The sequence below is a fragment of the Salmo salar genome, chromosome ssa23 (assembly GCF_905237065.1).
Source record: "Salmo salar chromosome ssa23, Ssal_v3.1, whole genome shotgun sequence".
Taxonomy (NCBI): Eukaryota; Metazoa; Chordata; class Actinopteri; order Salmoniformes; family Salmonidae; genus Salmo; species Salmo salar.
Window position 1 is genome coordinate 15630850 of NC_059464.1, and position 20175 is coordinate 15651024.

General features: G+C 41.4%; 1 protein-coding gene across 20 annotated transcripts in view; it reads right to left on the reverse strand.

Moving 5' to 3' along the window:
* Positions 1 to 20175, reverse strand: part of LOC106584181 (receptor-type tyrosine-protein phosphatase F) — a 423412-nt gene that overhangs the window by 206621 nt on the left and 196616 nt on the right. For all 20 annotated transcript variants that reach the window (XM_045706048.1, XM_045706041.1, XM_045706047.1 and 17 more), the window contains exons 3-4: positions 17030 to 17175; positions 9855 to 9996 (exon numbers count right to left, since the gene is read on the reverse strand). In XM_045706048.1, the coding sequence (XP_045562004.1) occupies positions 9855 to 9996; positions 17030 to 17175 (288 nt within the window). The remainder of the gene's footprint in view (positions 1 to 9854; positions 9997 to 17029; positions 17176 to 20175) is intronic.

Below are 20175 nucleotides of genomic sequence, written 5' to 3' on the forward strand. Positions count from 1 at the left end.
GGACGTTAGTTTCTCCTCAGCAATGAGAAGTATGTAGCAAATGGCAGAGCAGCGGAATAATTTTGTGTCATCAGGCTAATTATCACCGTCACAGCAGTCAAGAAATGCATTCTGCCAAGAGTCGTTCACAATCTAGCCAGGTTGCGGCCACAACTGGTCCTCATTTAAAATGTAGCAATAAATACTCTTATTTGTATGCCTAGCAATCAACAAATGTACATTGTTTAAAGCACACACTTACAAGTCTCAATTACAAATGACAGCTCCAATAATCCCTTTATAGATTTTTTTTATTTTACCCTTATTTTACCAGGTAAATTGACAGAGAAACATTCTCAAATATAGCAATGACCTGGGGAATAGTTACAGGGGAGAGGAAGGGGGATGAATGAGCCAATTGTAAACTGGGGATGATTAGGTGACCTTGATGGTATGAGAGCCAGATTGGGAATTTAGCCAGGACCCTGGGGTTAACAGCCTTACAGGCTGACTACACCTCTCGCGTCGCGTGCGCTGCAAAATACATTTAGACGTACATGTTATTAAATTATTGTGTAAAAGTGTAGGTTCCGTCCCCCTCTTCGCCCCAACCCGGGCTCGAACCAGGGACCCTTGCACACATCAACAACTGACACCCCACAAAGCATCATTACCCATCGCGCCACAAGAGCCGCGGCCCTTGCAAAGCAAGGGGAAACCCTACTTCAAGTCTCAGAGCGAGTGACGTCACTGATTGAAACGCTATTAGCGCGCACCACCGCTAACTAACTAGCCATTTCACATCGGTTACAATTGCACCCACACAGCCCTACTATTATTCTGACATTTCACATTCTTAAAATAAAGTGGTGATCCTAACTGACCTAAAACAGGGAATTTTTACTAGGATTAAATGTCAGGAATTGTGAAAAACTGAGTTTAAATGTATTTGGCTAAGGTGTATGTAAACTTCCAACTCTACTGTAAATGAGTAGAATTATTTATAATTTTGACTGGACAAGTAGAACAGAGCAGAGTAGAGCAGAGACAGTAAAAAGAGCCAAGTATCCCATCACTGCAAGACACCAGTATTGGCCATTCATATTTAATGCATTGTAGCATAAAACATTAGATAAACTGGAATGACACTCTCACTCGTGTTTGCACAAAAAGAACTGTGCATAAACCATGCCCCAAAATATTTAAATGAGCAGCCTCCCCTACATTTTAATTATCACTAAAAGAGAAAATAACCCTTTTGTGAACTGTAAATAACCATGGAAGACCCCAAATGGTTATTTAACTCATTGTACTTTCACATAGAACCATTGCTCTTCCCAAAGAACTCTTGAGGAACCTTCATCTTTTTGTGTGTATGCTGTAGTAATTTATTACCTCCAGCACTAGACAGTCCTGAGGGACCCTCCACTGCCACTCCCTCGGTCTCTCTATCTCCCTCTCCTCCCTCCCTCCTACCTGAATCTCTCTTGCTCCCTCTCTACCCTTGCTTCTTTCCTCAGACTCTTTCCCCCATCCCCTCCTCCCTCGTTCCCCATCTTTTTTTTCTCCCTACAATCTCTGTCGATAACCCCCCCTTCCTCTCACCTCCATCCCTCTCCCACTCCTCCTCCTATCCTCTCACTGGGCACGTCTCCAGGTAATAGCGAAGACAGAGAGAAAACAAAGTCAAGATGACAGAAGTAATTTTGGATCAGTGCTTAGCCATATGGGCCGAGGACAAACCACTGGGCTTTGCTTCATAAATAATACAGATCACACCATCTGCATCTTTCAAGAAGCAAGATACCAGTTTTTGGTCTGGCATTTTCAATACTTTATCCAGTGTCTGCGTTCAAACAATTGACCCCAATCCATGCACCTCCATATTCGGAATAACCCCAGGGAACAATGTTACAAAAAATACAGGCCCAAATCCCCGTCATTCACGCGAAGAAGAGATGCCAATACAGGGGGCGCAGTTCCGGGTGCCTTGTGAGAATTTGTTGACGAGTGGTTAACACGCCTCTACCATCCATCCTGTTGGCCAACGTGCAATCATTGGAGAATAAACTGCATGAGCTACATTCATAGACTATCCTACCAATGGCACAATAAAAACTGTAATATCTTATGTTTCACCGAGTCGTGGCTGAACGACGACATGGATAATATAGAGTTGTCTGGGTTTCCGTGCACCGGCAAGACAGAACTGCTACCTCTGGTAAGACAAGGGGTGGTGGTCTGTGTCTATTTGTCAGCTGGTGTGCGAAACCTAATTTAAGGGCAATCACACAACAGGGATTTTTTTTTTTAATGAAATAGTGAAGTTATAATTTTCCCTCTAATTTCTGCACAAACTGTTAGAAATCTGTGTGTTTTTCGTCCTCACCAGGGTCTTGACCTGACTGTAACCAACTTCAGTGGGTAAATGCTCACCTTCGATGGCAATTGGCACGCTGGAGAAGTGTGCTCTTCATGGATGAATCCCGGTTTCAACTGTACCGGGCAGATTGCAGACAGTGTTCATAGCATTGTGTGGGCGAGCGGTTTGCTGATGTCAACATTGCGAACAGAGTGCCCCATGGTTATGGTATGGGCAGGCGTAAGCTACGGACAACGATGGCAATATGAATGCACAGAGATACCGTGACAAGATCCTAAGGCCCATTTTCGTGCCATTCATCACCTCATGTTTCAGCATGATAACGCACGGCCCCATGTTGCAAGGATCTGTACACCATTCCTGGAAGCTGAAAATGTCCCAGTTCTTCCACATCCTGCATACTCACCAAACACGTCACCCATTGAGCCTGTTTGGTATGCTCTGGAACGATGTGTCCGAAAGCGTATTCCAGTTCCCGACAATATGCTGCAATTTTGGCCAGCCATTGAAGAGGAGTGGGACAATATTCCACAGGCCACAATCTACAGCCTGATCAACTCTATGCGAAGGAGATGTGTCACGCTGCAGGAAGCAAATGCTGGACACACCAGATACTGACTGGTTTTCTGATCCACACCCCTACCTTTTTTAAAGTATTTGTGACCAAAAGACGCATATCTGTATTCCCAGTCATATGAAATCCATAAAATAGGGCCTATTGCATTTATTTAAATTTACTGATTTCCTTATATGAACTGTACAGTAACTCAGTAAAATCTTTGAAACTGTTGCACGTTGTGTTTATATTTTAGTTCTGTGTAATTGTAATAAAATTATAAATCTTAAATATTGTTAAAAAATAACAATCATAATAATAATAATAATAATAATACAGATCATACCTATGTCTCAAATGACACCCTATTCCCTCTTTAGTGTGCTTTATAGGGTAGTGTACTACATAGGGAATAGGCTGCCATTTAGGACAAAGCCCATGATAATAACTACAGAGATCAGTCAAACACTCGGTTTTGATTGGTTCAACATTTGGTCTGGGTAACCTATGATCTATGTACCAAGTAAAGAAATAAAGCCTGCATGATGGAAGATGTCTCTTTAGATTAAATGTTGGTCAAATAAACCCACAACAAAGAGAGATGAGTGTTCGACTTTCTTTTTCATTTGTATAACCCCTGGCCTCTCCTAAAATATGGGAGATTCCAACTATAACATATAGGGGAGGATTGCAGCCCTACTTGGATGTATATGTACCATGACCATCCCTATAGTTGATGGGCCAATCCACCCACCCAAGCTTCTCTGTTTTACAAAGACTGTCTTCCACAAGAAGGACCTGAAAACTGGTGAGCTTGGTTCTAATTCAGTGACTCAGATGTGTCATTCATTAACTGACATTATACATAACCCCCGCAAAAATAATTTCAAATTCAATTTCAGATTCAGTATATTCCCTCAGAGGCCTACCTTTATCAAAGAGCCACTTTTTATGAAAAACATTTGATAAATAGATTCAGTCCCACGGGGTAAGTAATTTGAGGAAGCAATATTCAGTGTTGAAATAATAATTCCTAGTAATGGCACCAAAGCTACATCAGCCGTCTTAAAGGTACAGTGCAGCCGTTCTTACCTCAATATCAAATCATTTCTGGGTAACAATTAATTACCTTACTGTGATTGTAGGACTGGCACAATTACAGTATAACTGTGTAACCGACGGTTATGGATGAAGAATGTCAAGAAAAGAAAATAACCGTCATAACCGTTTTATTTTCTGGGAAGGGGAGAACAAAAAGCTGACTGAAGACGGGACGGCCAGGCATTCGTGTGGTTGAGTCCGTTTTTGTGATAACATGGACTCTTAACAACATGACTAAACTTTGTTGCCCATTGCTGAAACAAGCAAGGTGTCGTATCAAATAATTAACATAATGAGCTAGGAACCTCTAACCCTGGTAATTTGACTAGTAAACGCATGGGTACACTCGCAATGGCTGCCTTGTATTGTCATGCAATAATTTCAATAGTAATGTAGAATCTTCATTTAAAGTACATTACCATTCAAAAGTTTTATAACACCTACTCATTCAAGGGTTTTTCTTTATTTTTACTATTTTCTACATTTTAGAATAATAGTGAAGACATCAAACTATGAAATGACACATATGGAATCATGTATGAAGTCTTAAACAAATCAAAATATATTTCATATTTGAGATTTTTCAAAGTAGCCACCCTTGGTCTTAATCACATCTTTGCACACTCTTGACATTTTCTCAACCAGCTTCATGAGGTAGTCACCTGGAATGCATTTTAACCTCTCTAGGGTAGGGGGCAGTATTTTCACATCCGGATAAAAAACGTACCCAATTTAATCTGGTTATTACTACTGCCCAGAAACTAGAATATGCATATAATTGTTTGATTTGGATAGAAAACACCCTAAAGTTTCTAAAACTGTTTGAATGGTGTCTGTGAGTATAACAGATCTCATATGGCAGGCAAAAACCTGAGAAGATTCTGTACAGGAAGTGCCCTCTCTGACAATTTCTTGGCCTTCTACACTCTCTTTATTGAAAACTGAGGATCTCTGCTGTAACGTGACACTTCCTACGGCTCCCATAGGCTCTCAGATGGTGCCAGAACGTTGAATGATGACTTTTCAGCCCATGCCTGAAAAACAGTAGCGCATTTGGTAAGTGGTCGATCTGAGAACAATGAGACGGGTGTGCGCATGCGCATGAAGAGGCCATTTTCAACTTTGAGTCTTTGAACGAAAACAGGGTTTCCCGGTCGGAATATTATTGCTTTTTTACGAGAAAAATCGCATAAAAATTGATTTTAAACAGCGTTTGACATGCTTCGAAGTACGGTAATGGAATATTTAGAACATTTTTGTCACGATATGTCCTCGCGTCACCCTTCGGATAGTGTCTTGAACGCAAGAACAAAACAGAGGATATTTGAACATAACTATGGATTATTTTGAAACAAAACAACATTTGTGGATGAAGTAGAAGTCCTGGGAGTGCATTCTGACGAAGAACAGCAAAGGTAATCCAATTTTTCTTATAGTAAATCTGAGTTTGGTGAGAGCCAAACTTGGTGGGTGTCAAAATAGCTAGCCCGTGATGGCGAGCTATCTACCCAGAATATAGCAAAATGTGCTTTTGCCGAAAAGCTATTTTAAAATCGGACACCGCGATTGCATAAAGGAGTTCTGTATCTATAATTCTTAAAATAATTTATGTTTTTTGTGAACGTTTATCGTGAGTAATTTAGTAAATTCACCGGAAGTTTGCGGTGGGTATGCTAGTTCTGAACGTCACATGCTAATGTAAAAAGCTGGTTTTTGATATAAATATGAACTTGATTGAACAAAACATGCATGTATTGTATAACATAATGTCCTAGGAGTGTCATCTGATGAAGATCATCAAAGGTTAGTGTTGCATTTAGCTGTGGTTTTGGTTTTTGTGACATTATATAGCCTTCCCTGTAGCTCAGTTGGTAGAGCATGGTGTTTGCAACGCATGGTGTTCGCAACGCCAGGGTTGTGGGTTCGATTCCCACGGGGGGCCAGCACAGAAAAATTGAAATGAAATGTATGCATTCACTACTCTAAGTCGCTCTGGATAAGAGCGTCTGCTAAATGACGTAAATGTAAATGTAAATTATATCCTACCTTGAAAAATGGGTGTCTGATTATTTCTGGCTGGGTACTCTGCTGACATAATCTAATGTTTTGCTTTCGTTGTAAAGCCTTTTTGAAATCGGACAGTGTGGTTAGATTAACGAAAGTCTTGTCTTTAAAATGGTGTAAAATAGTCATATGTTTGAGAAATTGAAGTAATAGCATTTCTAAGGTATTTGAATATCGCGTCACGGGATTCCACTGGCTGTTGAGTAGGTGGGACGATTCCGTTCCACATACCCTAGAGAGGTTAAAAGTTTGTCAAAAGTTAATTTGTGGAATTTTGAGCCAATCAGCTGTGTTGTGACAAGGTAGAGGTGTATACAGAAGATAGTCCATATTATGGCAAGAACAGCTCAAATAAGCAAAGAGAAATGACAGTCCATCATTACTTTAAGACATGAAGGTCAGTCAATCTGGAAAATATCAAGAAGTTTGAAAGTTTCTTCAAGTACAGTCGCAAAAACCATCAAGCGCTATGATGAAACTGGCTCTCATGAGGACCGCTACAGGAGAGGAAGACCCAGCGTTATCTGTGCTGCAGAGGATAATTTCATTAGTTCATTAATCACAAAGTTCAAGTAACAGAAACATCTCAACATCAACTGTTCAGAGGAGACTTGAATTATGCCTTCATGGTCGATTTTGCTGCAAAGAAACCACTACTAAAGGACACCAATAATAAGAAGAGACTTGCTTGGGCCAAGAAACATTAAACAGGTGGACATTAAACAGGTGGAAATCTGTCCTTTGGTATGATGAGTCCAAATTTTCGGTTCTAACCGCTGTGTCTTTGTGAGACGCAGAGTAGGTGAATGGATGATCTCTGCATGTGTGGTTCCCACCGTGAAGCACGGAGGAGGAGGTGATATGGTGTGGGGGTACTTTGCTGGTGCCACTGTCAGTGATTTATTTCGAATTCAAGGCACACTTAATGAGCATGGCTCCTCCTCTCTCTCTCTCTCTCTCTCTCTACCTCTACCTCTCTCTCTCTGAATCCTCTTCTCTCCAGATTAAAACATTGCCTCTCCATTCTGTGGAGGGAGACTGAGGAGGCTGTGAAGACTTTTTCTAGGTCTGCGGCTCTGTGGCACACACAAATACACACACACGGACCAGGAGGCAGTAACAGTTGCTTGACCGCAGCTGGCGCTGCCTTTCTGGTCCAGTGGAAAAGGTCAGGAATGGCTGAAGGACTGGGAAAGATGGAAGGGCAACAGTGGCTAGACCGCAGCCGACCTGACTCCCCATTCCACGGACCACCCAGAACCCCCCCAGCATCCAGAACCGGACCAGCTGCTTGAGGAGGGGACGCACTGCAGACCTTGAGGCGAGTAGTTTTGCCGAGGCGAGTCTTACTCCCCTCTACCATTGGCCTGCAGCCCTCCCACTGCAAGCAGGTCACAGGGGAGTACCATCACTGATCTCCAGGTCTTGTGTTTCCAGGTGTGTCTGTTCACTCCTCAGGTTGTCCTTCCTCCGCTCTACAGATCCAACACCAGTCCCAGTTCCAGTCACAGCACCAGAAGAGGAGCAGAGGAGGGACCAACAGATATTAACCTGGAGCAAGCGGACCACATGGGAGTGCCATCACTGACCTTTAGGTCTGGGGCTCCCTTGTGGGTCTGCTTGCTCCTTAGGTTTTCTTTCAACCCTTCATGCAGATCCAGCACCAATTCAGATACCAGTTTCCAGCACCAGCCCTAGCACCAGACCACCAGCAGAGGCACAGAGGAGGGACCAGATCAGACCTTCACACGGAGTGAACAGGCCACAGGAGAGTACTACCATTTGGTTTCCCTGATTTGAATTGAGTACTTATTGTTTGAATTGTTTATTATTTGACATTTTTACTTAATGATGGATTTCATTTGAACATTTAAAACTTCATGAATTTTGGAAAAACCAAATAAATTGACCTTTACCCAAGAGTAAATTGACCTTTACCCTATGCATGTCCCAATATTGGGAGAGTTACTGATTTGTTATAATATTTAAATAATATCTGTAAAGACAAATCTAATGTGCAGAAATATTGAAGGAAAAATGAAATTTGCAGTGTACAGACTTAACATGATGAATAAGAACTCATGGGTGGCCAAAAATATCTATCTGAAAGCCACGCCCCCAATAGGCCATGCCATCTGTCTCATCTCCTCCACTCATCCATTACGCTCACCGATCTTCTCACCTCCTGTCCTCTCCTCCTCTCACCATCCTTTTACTCTCAACGCTCTGCTTCTCTCCTCCACTATCTCCACTCCCTGTCTCGGCTCAACCTCAGGGAACAAACAGGAGTTCTGTCTAAAACATCACTGCTTTCTTTCCGGCATCCTCCTGATCTCAATCCTTCACATGCTGATGTACAGTAACGTGTGAGTGGGAGCAATGTGACCCAAGCACAATCCTTTTATCCATGAGTCAGCCTACAGTCAACCATCAGCCATGTCCTTCTCCCGAACACATCACACTCGATACACCAGGAGGATGTCTTCACACTGTACTCAGACAGCATGTCTGCCAATCATAGTGGCCAGAGCAGCACTATTGTTCAACACAGACAGACTAGGGTTGCTTCCCAAATGACACCCTACTCCGTACCTAGTGCCTTACTTTTGTCCAGAGCCCTATGGCTGCCCAATGTTCTGTCCCAAATGGCGCCCTACCCTATGTAGTGCACTACTTTTGATCAGAGCCCTAGTCAAAAGTAGTGTACTATGTAGGGGAGATGGTGCCAATTGAGACATAGATTAAGACTGATCAGACACCAGTCTAGTACATGCTACAAAGCCCCCCTATCTGGCTCCTCTATCTATCTGCATACATTTACATCCGACTGATGCTAATTCTGCCAGTAATCTGATCCTAGATCAGCTTATACCAATCCCGGTTAACACCAATTACCTCAGCACCCAGCCACACGCCTAACAAGACTTTTGGTAGTTCAGAGAATGCGTCCCAAATGACACCCTATTCCATAGTGCACTACTTTTGACAAGAGCCCTATGGGTACTGGCCAAAAGCAGAGCACTACACAGGAAATAGGGTGCCATTTGGGACATAGACTGAAGTCTTGGGGGTTTTCCGGCTATGTTTGCTGAGCAAGTCAGGAAGGAAACCAGCCAGGCTGACGGTATCTACAATATCGTCTCCTAGTCCAGATAATGTGTTCCTAGGTGATTTGGAAAAACCCTGCCAGCCAGCCATATGTTTGCAAATATTTCTCTATCAATTTGAGCGTGGATAAAATAATTGTTGTTTCCACTGGCAGGAGAGAAAAAAAGAATTTCACACAGACCCATCTACAGTAGCTATAAGCTTCAGAACAAAAACAATTTCTGCAGTCAGATTGTAGATTCATGGTCGGAAAGTGTAATAAAATAGAGATGTCAAGACATATCTCTAATCAGTACATCTAACAGCTACTGGCAAATCACAAACTGATGTATTGTTTCTATTTCATCAACCAAGCAGGCTACCAAAAGTAGCAGGACATAAAACGCCCTCTCCAGTCTGATCAGTGGTGCAGACATCCCGACATGGTTGGAATCTGTGTGGACATATTGAGCCACGCTGATCAAGACAGAGAAACCCATTGTGGCGGGAATAGATGAGGAGAATAAGAGAGATGAGAGAGACAGACAGAGAGAGAGAGGGAAAGAGTGAGTGTGTTTGTGCCTGTGCATATGAGTGAGAGCGAGAGAGAGAGAGGGAAAAAAAGCTAAAAAAAGATTGATCGAGAGAGAGACAGAGAAAAGGAGTGCGAGAGGTGTGTCGTACCTTCCAGGACGGTGAGTTTGGCGCTGGTGTTGATCTCTCCCACACTGTTGATGGCAGTACACTCATAGATGGCCTCGTCCCTGTGGGTCCTCAGGGGCTGGATACGCAGGACGGACCCTGAGCCGTCATCAAACTCTATCACCTGAACACACGGATGGGGAGAGGAGATAAAAGGCATTACAATCAGACCTATGGTTGTCCTGTGACTAAGATTCAAATCTAAACTGATTTAAACAGTCATCTTAGCACGGGCATCCCTTTGATCGCTACTTCATCAATACATACAGGACCACCAGAGCACTGTAGAGCTCACTGAGCCAAGGGAACACTCCTGGTTGGATCACTGGCAGGGGGACTAATATAGGGGTAAGAACTTGTACTTACTAGCTAGGCGGGACTGAGGAACTGGGTTTATAACAAGAGTACAGTATATGCTCCAATTCTACCGTCTGCACAAGCAGACAGAAAAGGCATACCTGACCAAACTCAAACTCTATTAAGCCATCTCAAATAGAGACTACTCTTTTCTGATCTCAATTGCAAAGGACCCTCCGACATTGCATGACCTTGTTGCTGCCCTATGCTCCACAGGCAGGGAGCTAAGAGGAGTAGGTAAGTATGATCTGATACAATCACCCGATTAGAGAGAAATCTGTTGTATGAAATTATGACCCTGAGTGGACAGCAGGTATTTCAGGAAGGCCTTTCAGGAAGCCAGCCTTTAGGGGGGGTTAAAAATTTGAGGTCACAGGTCAAGGGAGGGAGTCTCCTAAACGTCCTTCCACTGCAGTGGGAAGTGTCTGACCCAACCATCCACATGAGAGGACGAGAACATTCCAGAACATTCTTTACTCCAATGACTGGATCTGTATCAGTCGAGCACACCACACCTAGGTTCAAATAGTATCTGACATTTTCAATCACTTTGAGCGTTCACTTGAGCCTGCCTAGAGTGCCAGATAGGCTGGGTTTTCACTGAAGGGGCTATTCCCTTTGTTCCATTATTCATAACTCCAAATTCATTATATATACACTACCATTCAAAAGTTTGGGGTCACTTAGAAATGTCATAGTTTTTGAAGGAAAATAAAAAATGTTGATCATTAAAATAACATCAAATTGATCAGAAATACAGTGTAGATATTGTTAATGTTGTAAATGACTATTGTAGCTGGAAAAGGCAGATTTTTTTAATGGAATATCTACATATGCGTAGAGGCCCATTATCAGCAACCTTCACTCCTGTGTTCCAAAGGCACGTTATGTTAGCTAATCCAAGTTGAAATTTTAAAAGGCTAATTGATCATTAGAAAACCCTTTTGCAATTATGTTAGCACAGCTGAAAACTGTCGTGCTGATTAAAGAAGCAATAAAACTGGCCATCTTTAGACTAGTTTAGAATCTGGAGCATCAGCATTTGTGGGTTTGATTACAGGCTAGAAAGAGGAGTGGGAGGCCCCGGTGCACAACTGAGCAAGAGGACAAGTACATTAGAGTGTCTAGTTTGAGAAACAGATGCCTCACACGTCCTCGACTGGCATCTTGTTTCAGGAAAATTAGCGTATGTCGCGTTTTACTACTTCCCAGGAGAGCCATTTGAACGTAAACTTTTTTTGAATATCAAAATGCGTTTTTTGGCAGAAATGCTTCTTGAACATGTGAACTTTCATGTGCCTTAATAACAAACTTGTATGCCATCTGTAAATACGAATACAGCTGTTAAATTACGAGCCTAGTTGGTTTAGCCACAGAAAAAGCCATGATTGGTTGAGATAATGAGTGGACTGGACATGCCGAAAGATGAGTTCGGATTGGTCTGCCGTGTAGCGCGGATCTGTCTATTTGAGCTGGTCAGTATATGTAGGTAATCCTGTTTAACGCAGCTTTAAAAAAAATATATATATATAAAAAAATAAAAAAAATAAAATACATATATATATATATATATATATATCGTATTAGAATTGCATAAGTGTTGCTCTCCACTTTCTGGAGGACCAAGTTTTGAAATCAGTGGAATTAGAGCATGATGGCTAAGGAGATGGAGAAAACACCTGTCTCCGGATTACATCTTCAAACTAAGGGCAACCATGGCATCTGTGACAGAGAGGAGCATCCATCCATGTATAGGGGTAAGATAGTCTAACTAGCTAAACATTTTTTTTAGCAACCTGGTTGGTTAGCTGCCTGCAGATTCATGCAGGGTAGTAAGGTCATGAGCTGGGATTATGGTTAATTGTTTGTTTAGCTAGCTATCTACGTCTTAACAAAATATTCCACTATGCAAGTATCCATTTCAATAGAATGTTCATGATTTCACTGCAACAGCCGTGGATAGACGTAGCTTGTATATTCGCTCTAGCTATCTACTCTGATTTCAGAGCACTCTCGTCTGAGTGTGCCAGAATGCAGAATAACAGACAAATTTACAAATGCTCGACACACATTGAATATGACCGGTGTCAGTAAACGTTGGCAAAAAAGTGTAAATTGTTGCCAGCAGCACAGTTGCTGTCACCAATGCTCTGGATAACATAAAAACAGCCTAACCAGCTATGGCGAGTAAAATGATCAGTGTGAGCTGTTGTCACATTTGTGTCTGGGAGTAGATAGCAAGCTAGCCAACGTTAGCCAGTTAGTATGGGTGCTTGACTGTTGTTGATAGGACAGAACGCTCGGATCAATCCTTAACCTGTTAGGGCTAGGGGGCAGTATTGACACGGCTGGATAAAAAAACATACCCGATTTAATCTGGTTACCACTCCTACCCAGTAACTAGAATATGCATATACTTATTACATATGGATAGAAAACACCCTAAATTTTCTAAAACTGTTTGAATGGTGTCTGTGAGTATAACAGAACTCATTTGGCAGGCAAAACCCTGAGACATTTTCTGACAGGAAGTGGATACCTGATGTGTTGTATTACCTTTAAACCTATCCCATTGAAAAACACAGGGGCTGAGGAATATTTTGGCACTTCCTATTGCTTCCACTAGATGTCACCAGCCTTTACAAAGTGTTTTGAGTCTTCTGGAGGGAGATCTGACCGAACAAGAGCCATGGAACGATGATGGCCCATTAGACACCTGGCGCGCGAGTTCATGTTGGGTACCCTTGTTCCAATACGTTATAAAAGAGTATGCATTCGTCCACCTTGAATATTATTCATGTTCTGGTTAAAAAAGGCCCTAATGATTTATGCTATACAACGTTTGACATGTTTGAACGAACGTAAATATATTTTTTCCCCTCGTTCATGACGAGAAGTCCGGCTGGCTTAGATCATGTGCTATCAAGACGGAGATTTTTGGACATAAATGATGAGCTTTTTTGAACAAAACTACATTCGTTATGGACCTGTGATACCTGGAAGTGACATCTGATGAAGAGAATCAAAGGTAATGGATTATTTACATAGTATTTTCGATTTTAGATCTCCCCAACATGAGGTCTAGTCTGTATCGCAACGCGTATTTTTCTGGGCGCAGTGCTCAGATTATTGCAAAGTGTGATTTCCCAGTAAGGTTATTTTTAAATCTGGCAAGTTGATTGCGTTCAAGAGATGTAAATCTATAATTCTTTAAATGACAATATAATATTTTACCAATGTTTTCTAATTTTAATTATTTAATTTGTGACGCTGACTTGACTGCCGGTTATTGGAGGGAAACGATTTCCTCAACATCAATGCCATAGTAAAACGCTGTTTTTGGATATAAATATGAACTTGATAGAACTAAAAATGCATGCATTTTCTAACATAATGTCCTAGGAGTGTCATCTGATGGAGATTGTAAAAGGTTAGTGCATCATTTTAGCTGGTTTTATGGTTTTGGTGACCCTGTCTTTGAATTGACAAAACATTACACACAACTCTTGTAAATGTACTGTCCTAACATACTCTAAATTTATGCTTTCGCCGTAAAACCTTTTTGAAATCGTAAAACGTGGTTAGATTAAGGAGATGTTTATCTTTCAAAGGGTGTAAAATAGTTGTATGTTTGAAAAATTTGAATTTTGACATTTATTTGGATTCAAATTTGCCGCTCTTGAAATGCACCTGCTGTTGATGGAGTGCACCACGGGTGGCACGCTAGCGTCCCACCTAGCCCATAGAGGTTAAAGAGATGGCTGGGGCTAAAGCTTAGAATGGTGTGAACGATACTGAATTGGGTGAAGACAAAGAAGAGCTCTCCAGTAGGTGTACCAAAACATTCAAAGGCCATTTTCTCAAAAGTGAGGTTTTGAGTGAGGTTTACAAGTTTATCAACTTTAAAAGCAGAATTACTTTCCCATTGTTCCTCAACTGTAGTGTATGATCATGGTTGGGTAGATTACTTTCTAAATGTATGTCACGACTTCCGCCGAAGTTGGTGCCTCTCCTTGTTCGGGCGGCGTTCGGCGGTCGACGTCACCGGCTTTCTAGCCTCCACCGATCTACATTTCTTTTTCCATCTGTATTGTTCACACCTGGTTCCCATTACGTTTTAATTATTTCCCTATTTTACCCTCTGGAGCCATCATGGTTTTGTGTGTGTTTATTGTTGTCTCGTTAATGTGATTCTGGATTTTCGTTCTCATTGTTGGAAGATTGATTTTGAGTAAAATTACTATTAATACTCATCTCTGTGTCCTGCGCCTGACTCCGCCTTACCCACGTCACCTAGACTCTGACAATGTAATCCGTTACAGTTACTAGTTGCCTCTCCAAAATTGTAATCAGTAACGTAACTTTTGGATTACCCAAACTCAATAACGTAATCTTATTACATTCATTTACTTTTAGATTACTTTCCCCTTAAGGGACATTAGACGATGACACAAATATATATGTTACCAATTGAATGACCTCTATTACAGAAGAAATCAATGGTGAAGTTTACATAGCTTGCCATATATAGATTTTAAATTGTTCTTTTTGGGTTGGTTATCGAGGCTTCTTCTAACCCATCGCTTTCTACCCATATAATAATACGATTAAATGATATCTTTACATTAAAAACCAAAGTCTATCAGAACCAAAGTCTATCAGAATTCCTGTCATTCCAATTAATGTTACACCCTTGGTCTTCAAAAAAAGGAATTGGAAATATGGAAGTATATATTTAAACAAATTGTTATACCTGAGCATAACCCCAAACTAAGGATTTATTAGCCAGCCCTACTCTGTTGTTTATGATTTTGTTGTCATGGCAGACTGATTGGGCTCATTGTTTCGAGTTGAAAAAATGCTATTTACATATGAAAAATGAACGCAATTTACTATAGGCCTATCGTTTACCTTTTTGTTGGTGACACTGGTATCTTGATAATATGCAGCTGTTTAAAGGGCAAATCCACAGATTAAACGATTACAAAACGGTCAGCATCCTGGAGTCGCCTCTTCACTGTTGACGTTTAGACTGATGTTTTGCAGGTACTATTTAATGAAGCTGCCAGTTGAGGGCTTGTGAGGAGTCTGTTTCATAAACTAGACACTCTAATGTACTTGTCCTCTTGCTCAGTTGTGCACCGGGGGCCTCCCACTCCTTTCTTTTCTGGTTAGAGCCAGTTTGCGCTGTTCTGTGAAGGGAGTAGTACACAGCGTTGTACGAGAGCTTCAGTTTCTTGGCAATTGCTCACATGGAATAGCCTTTATTTCTCTGAACAAGAATAGTCTGACAAGTTTCAGAAGAAAGTCTCTGTTTCTGGACATTTTGAGCCTTTATTCATACCCACAAATGCTGATGCTCCAGATACTTACGTAGTCTAAAGAAGACCAGTTGTATTGCTTCTTTAATCAAAACAACAGTTTTCAGCTGTGCTAACATAATTTCAAAAGGGTTTTCTAATGATCAATTAGCCTTTTAAATTGCTAAACTTAGATTAGCTAACACAACATACTATTTAAACACAGGAGTGATGGTTGCTGATAATGGGCCTCTGTACGCCTTTGTAGATATTCCATAAAAAAATCAGCTGTTTCCAGCTACAATAGTCATTTAAACATTAACAATGTCTACACTGTATTTCTGGTCAATTTGATGTCATTTTAATGGACAAAAAAAGGAGCTTTTCTTTCAAAAACAAGGACATTTCTAAATGACCCCAAACTTTCGAACAGTAGCGTAAACTGTCTCTGTATCAGAACATTTAGATTTGTATTTTGTTGCATTGGCCTATTTATTTTCTGCAACAGCACACTCATCACTTATTGTAAGCAAGCTAGTGCCAGTGACTCCTAGTAGGCTACTAACTAAAGACGAGATTAGTGAAATCGGGAAACGTGTAGCTATCAGCTGATCATAGCAAATGATGTTAGCTATGCTGTCAAAAACTTTTTTTTCGCTTGATTTGAATTTGTTGCTGCGGACATCTGCCTCTTACAAGCAAACACTTGCCCCTTTCTCTGTCCATAACAGCGAGAGACACACATCACAGGTCCAACTTAAAAGTAGTTTACCAGTGTTCAAAACCGTACAGTACAGAGCACTGCATGCAGAAGTCAGGTGAGTGCGTGCTTGAGGCGGGAGGGAGGGGGAATTTAAGATTCAAGATCAATTAAATGAGCTAGTTTGAGGTCTAATTTGTTCTTTTTTTATATATATTTTTTTAAGAAACAAGAAATAAAATAAAGTATTCCAAATAGCTGAGTCCCCTTTTTGCCCTCCTTTCTCATAACAAGGCAAAAGGGCAGATACTCGAGCACTGGTTGAGTCCGATCTGTGCACATGCCTGCTAGTCGGTCTGTCTCTCTGCCAGTCTGCCAGTCTGCCTGCCTGCCTTTCTGCCTGTATGTGTACCTGCCTGTCTGTGTACCTATCTTGTCTGAGCAGGGTGGCGTACCTCCGCATTGCTTCAGGTGCTTCTTTGGTGGAATAAAAGGCAGACAGAGCGAGAGAGGGAGGTGGTCACTTAACTGACAACTGAAACAGACAGACATACTCCATGTGGTTGAGTGCTGCTTTGAAACAAGGATGTGGGTATGCCCATAGAATAAAAATGAATCTGGTAATGTAATTAGGAAAGGTATACAATGTCTGCTTGGGGTTCCTACAGTTTCTCAACCTTCTCCGTACGGGCAAGCTAATCCATTCTCATTTACGGGTGAGGATTAGCTATGTAGCTAAAATCTGGTGTACATAATTTTTGTCAAATTAAATAAATAAAATACATTAGTAGACCATGTACCTCAAAGCGCTGAGAGCTGACTTTCTTGCCCTTCTTCATCCAAGTGATGCGTGGCTTGGGATCGCCCACCGCCTGGCATACGAAGGATGCCACGCCTCCCGAAATACCTGTCTGGTCATCTGGAGACTTGATGAAACTGGGCATGCCTGGGAGAGAGGAAGAGGACATCCAATGTCAATCAATCAAAAAACTTCCTAGCAGGATGCAACCTCCGTGAGGAGGCCAATACTCTGCTGACTGAACCGGGTAGGTTAGGAATACGTACAGTAGGTCTTCACATACAGTAGGACCATGAAGACCAGACCAAAAGCAAGAGAAAGACAACACCAACACAGGAGCATACAGCTCTGGGCAGGTTACAGGGCATTCACATTTTCCTACCAGTTGATGTTCAGACAGTAACAATGTGTTTTCAAAATCTGATACCAAACTGCCTGCAGCCAAATCAAGTCAAAAAAGTCTGCGAGCAAAAAACAGTCCAGTGCTGTACTGTCGTTCCTGTCTTGTATTGTGTTGTTGCCGTAATTCCAGTGCCTGTAAGTCTCACTCTCATTAATAGTCATACAAAATTAGCAGATACTACTCTCCCTTTTCATGCCTGAACAAACCAGCCCTATGTGCCCTGGTGAAAAGTATTGCACTAAATACAGAATAGATTTTCATTTAGGATAGGATTCCCTAAACGCTGTTCTTGGCCCTCCTCTGGTTTCACGTTTTGGTTTTTGCCTTAGCACTACACAGCTGATTCAAATAATCAATGCTTGATAATGAGTTGGTTATTTGAATCAGCTGTGCAGTGTTATGGCAAAAACTTCTAGTGTCAAGAGTTAAATTAACACTCTAAATCATTAAATGAACCCTATTGGTGTAAAAGAATCCCAGTGTTGGTGTTAATAACCAGAGTTCAACCAAAACCATGCCTGTCATTATCATATTTCCCAGCATGATCTATTGCAGGTTGATTTTTAGTATTGTTGTTTCAATATCCATGTTTTTGCATATACATTCATTGATTGATTGATTACTCTTATGCTACTCAGACATACATTACATAAATTTTTCAAAACAATGCCATCTGTTAGTTGGACTTTTTGCACCCGTTACTGAAATGATTGTTCAAGTTCAGATGTTTAAGGTTGTCTCATATAGTACTGTTCCCGACCCTGGGAATCAATCTAAGTGGAGGTTGAGCGTTCAATTTGCCTGCTGGGGGGCAAGGATACCCCCAGCTCTGCTAAAACCATTGACAACTGCGTGAATTGATGGTCATATAATCACATCCTAAAGAGCGTAATCAGAACTACACATTTCTGATTATTCCATGGAAAAAATATCACATATTTAGCGCCATCATCAGAGTTATACAGCACGTATGCTTTTCATGATCAGTAAACATCAATTGATCATGTAATTTCAGATAGATAAGGGTAGCCTGACGATATCTCAATATTGGCCACCATTAATTGGATATTTGAGTGATATAAAATAAAAGTGAACTATACCTGAAAAGTACGATTGGTTAAAGTTAATTTCCCATCCTTTGTGGGCTCTGCCTGTCAAGCAGCAGAAGGGCACATTTTCCGATGTACTGTTAACTGATAATGTTTACTTCGCAAGCTACTTATAGAAATGTTGTACAGTTGGCTAAACATAGTAGCAACTAGACCAAATGTATTTTTGTCGTAGGCCTACCTAGAGAAGTTAGCTTACATTGTCCCCTTTTCAACATTGTTTTTAAGAGTGTTTAATAATCACAATTGCAGCTGACAGACATGATATCTACGCTACATTGATTGATGGACCTCGTCAAATTGGCTAGCTAGCTAATAACAGATCACGTCAATATGGCTAGTTACAAGCTAACTTTCAGGGGATAAACTAAATGGCTACATCCAAATATTGTTTGATTTGCTTGCCAGCTACACTGAATGTACAAATTATTTGGAACATCTGCTCTTTCCATGACATAGACTGACCAGGTGAATGCAATGATCCCTTGTTAATGTCACCAGTTAAATCCACTTCAATCAGTGTAGATGAAGGAGAAGATACAGGTAAAACGTTTTTTTTAAAGCCTTGAGACAATTGAGACATGGATTGTGTATGTGCCATTCAGAGTGTGAATGGGCAAGACAAAAGATTTAAGGGCCTTTGAACAGGGTATGGCAGTAGGTGCAAGCACACTCGTTGGAGTGTGTCAAGAACTGCTGCGCTGCTAGGTTTTTCATTTTCGACACCTTGTAGATTCCATGCTCCGACGAATCGAGGCTGATCTGAGGGCAAAAGAGGATGCAACTCAATACTAGAAAGGCGTTCCTAATGTGACTTTCAGGCCAGATGGGGCCTGTAAACTATGAGTTTCAGGCCAATATATTAGGGTAAAACTAGACCCTCAAAAGAAGGCCTTTTGAAATATGTATTGTATTGTCTTAAAACATTTCTGGTTTGGGATTTTTGTATGGTTATTCAAAGAACCACCACATTCATGGTTCTTTAGAGACCCTAAAATGGTTCCCAAATGGCATCACTCTCAAGAACCTTATTTAGTTCCATTTTTTTTTATGAGTGTGTAGTAATCTGCCTGTTGTTCTCTAGCTTGTGTGTGTGTGTGCTCCTAGCAGTAGATGCATTATGCAGAGCTATGCCTGCCCTTGGCCTGTTTTCATAGAGCAGGAGGGCTGTGTACTCTATGTCAGTGTCTCTATGTTAGGGTGCAGTTACAGAAAGCGTCCCAAATGGCACCCTATTCCCTTAATAGTGCACTACTTTTGATCAGGGCCTCGTCAAAAGTACTGAATTATTAAGGGAATAGGGTTACACTTAGGACACAGCCACAGTATTTGTAGGATGACGAAAGGGCACAGAGGGTAAATAAAATGTGGTGTGTGGGCGCTAGATGTAGGGAGTAGTGAGACATAGCCGACTGTAGTGTAGCTACCACCCTTCTTTCTCTCTTTTTCCCCTCCCGCCATCCCTCCCTTTTATCCTGCCCCAAAAGATCCTCCTGGCGTCAGCGTTTCTCCTAAACTGAGCGTTTATGTCACCGCTGTAACTCTGACAGAGACCCTAAGTGAGCGTTGAGCTCTCCTCGCCGCTCTGTGCTGTCCTGTGATGATGTAATGGTGGCCATGTTCCGCTCTGTGGAC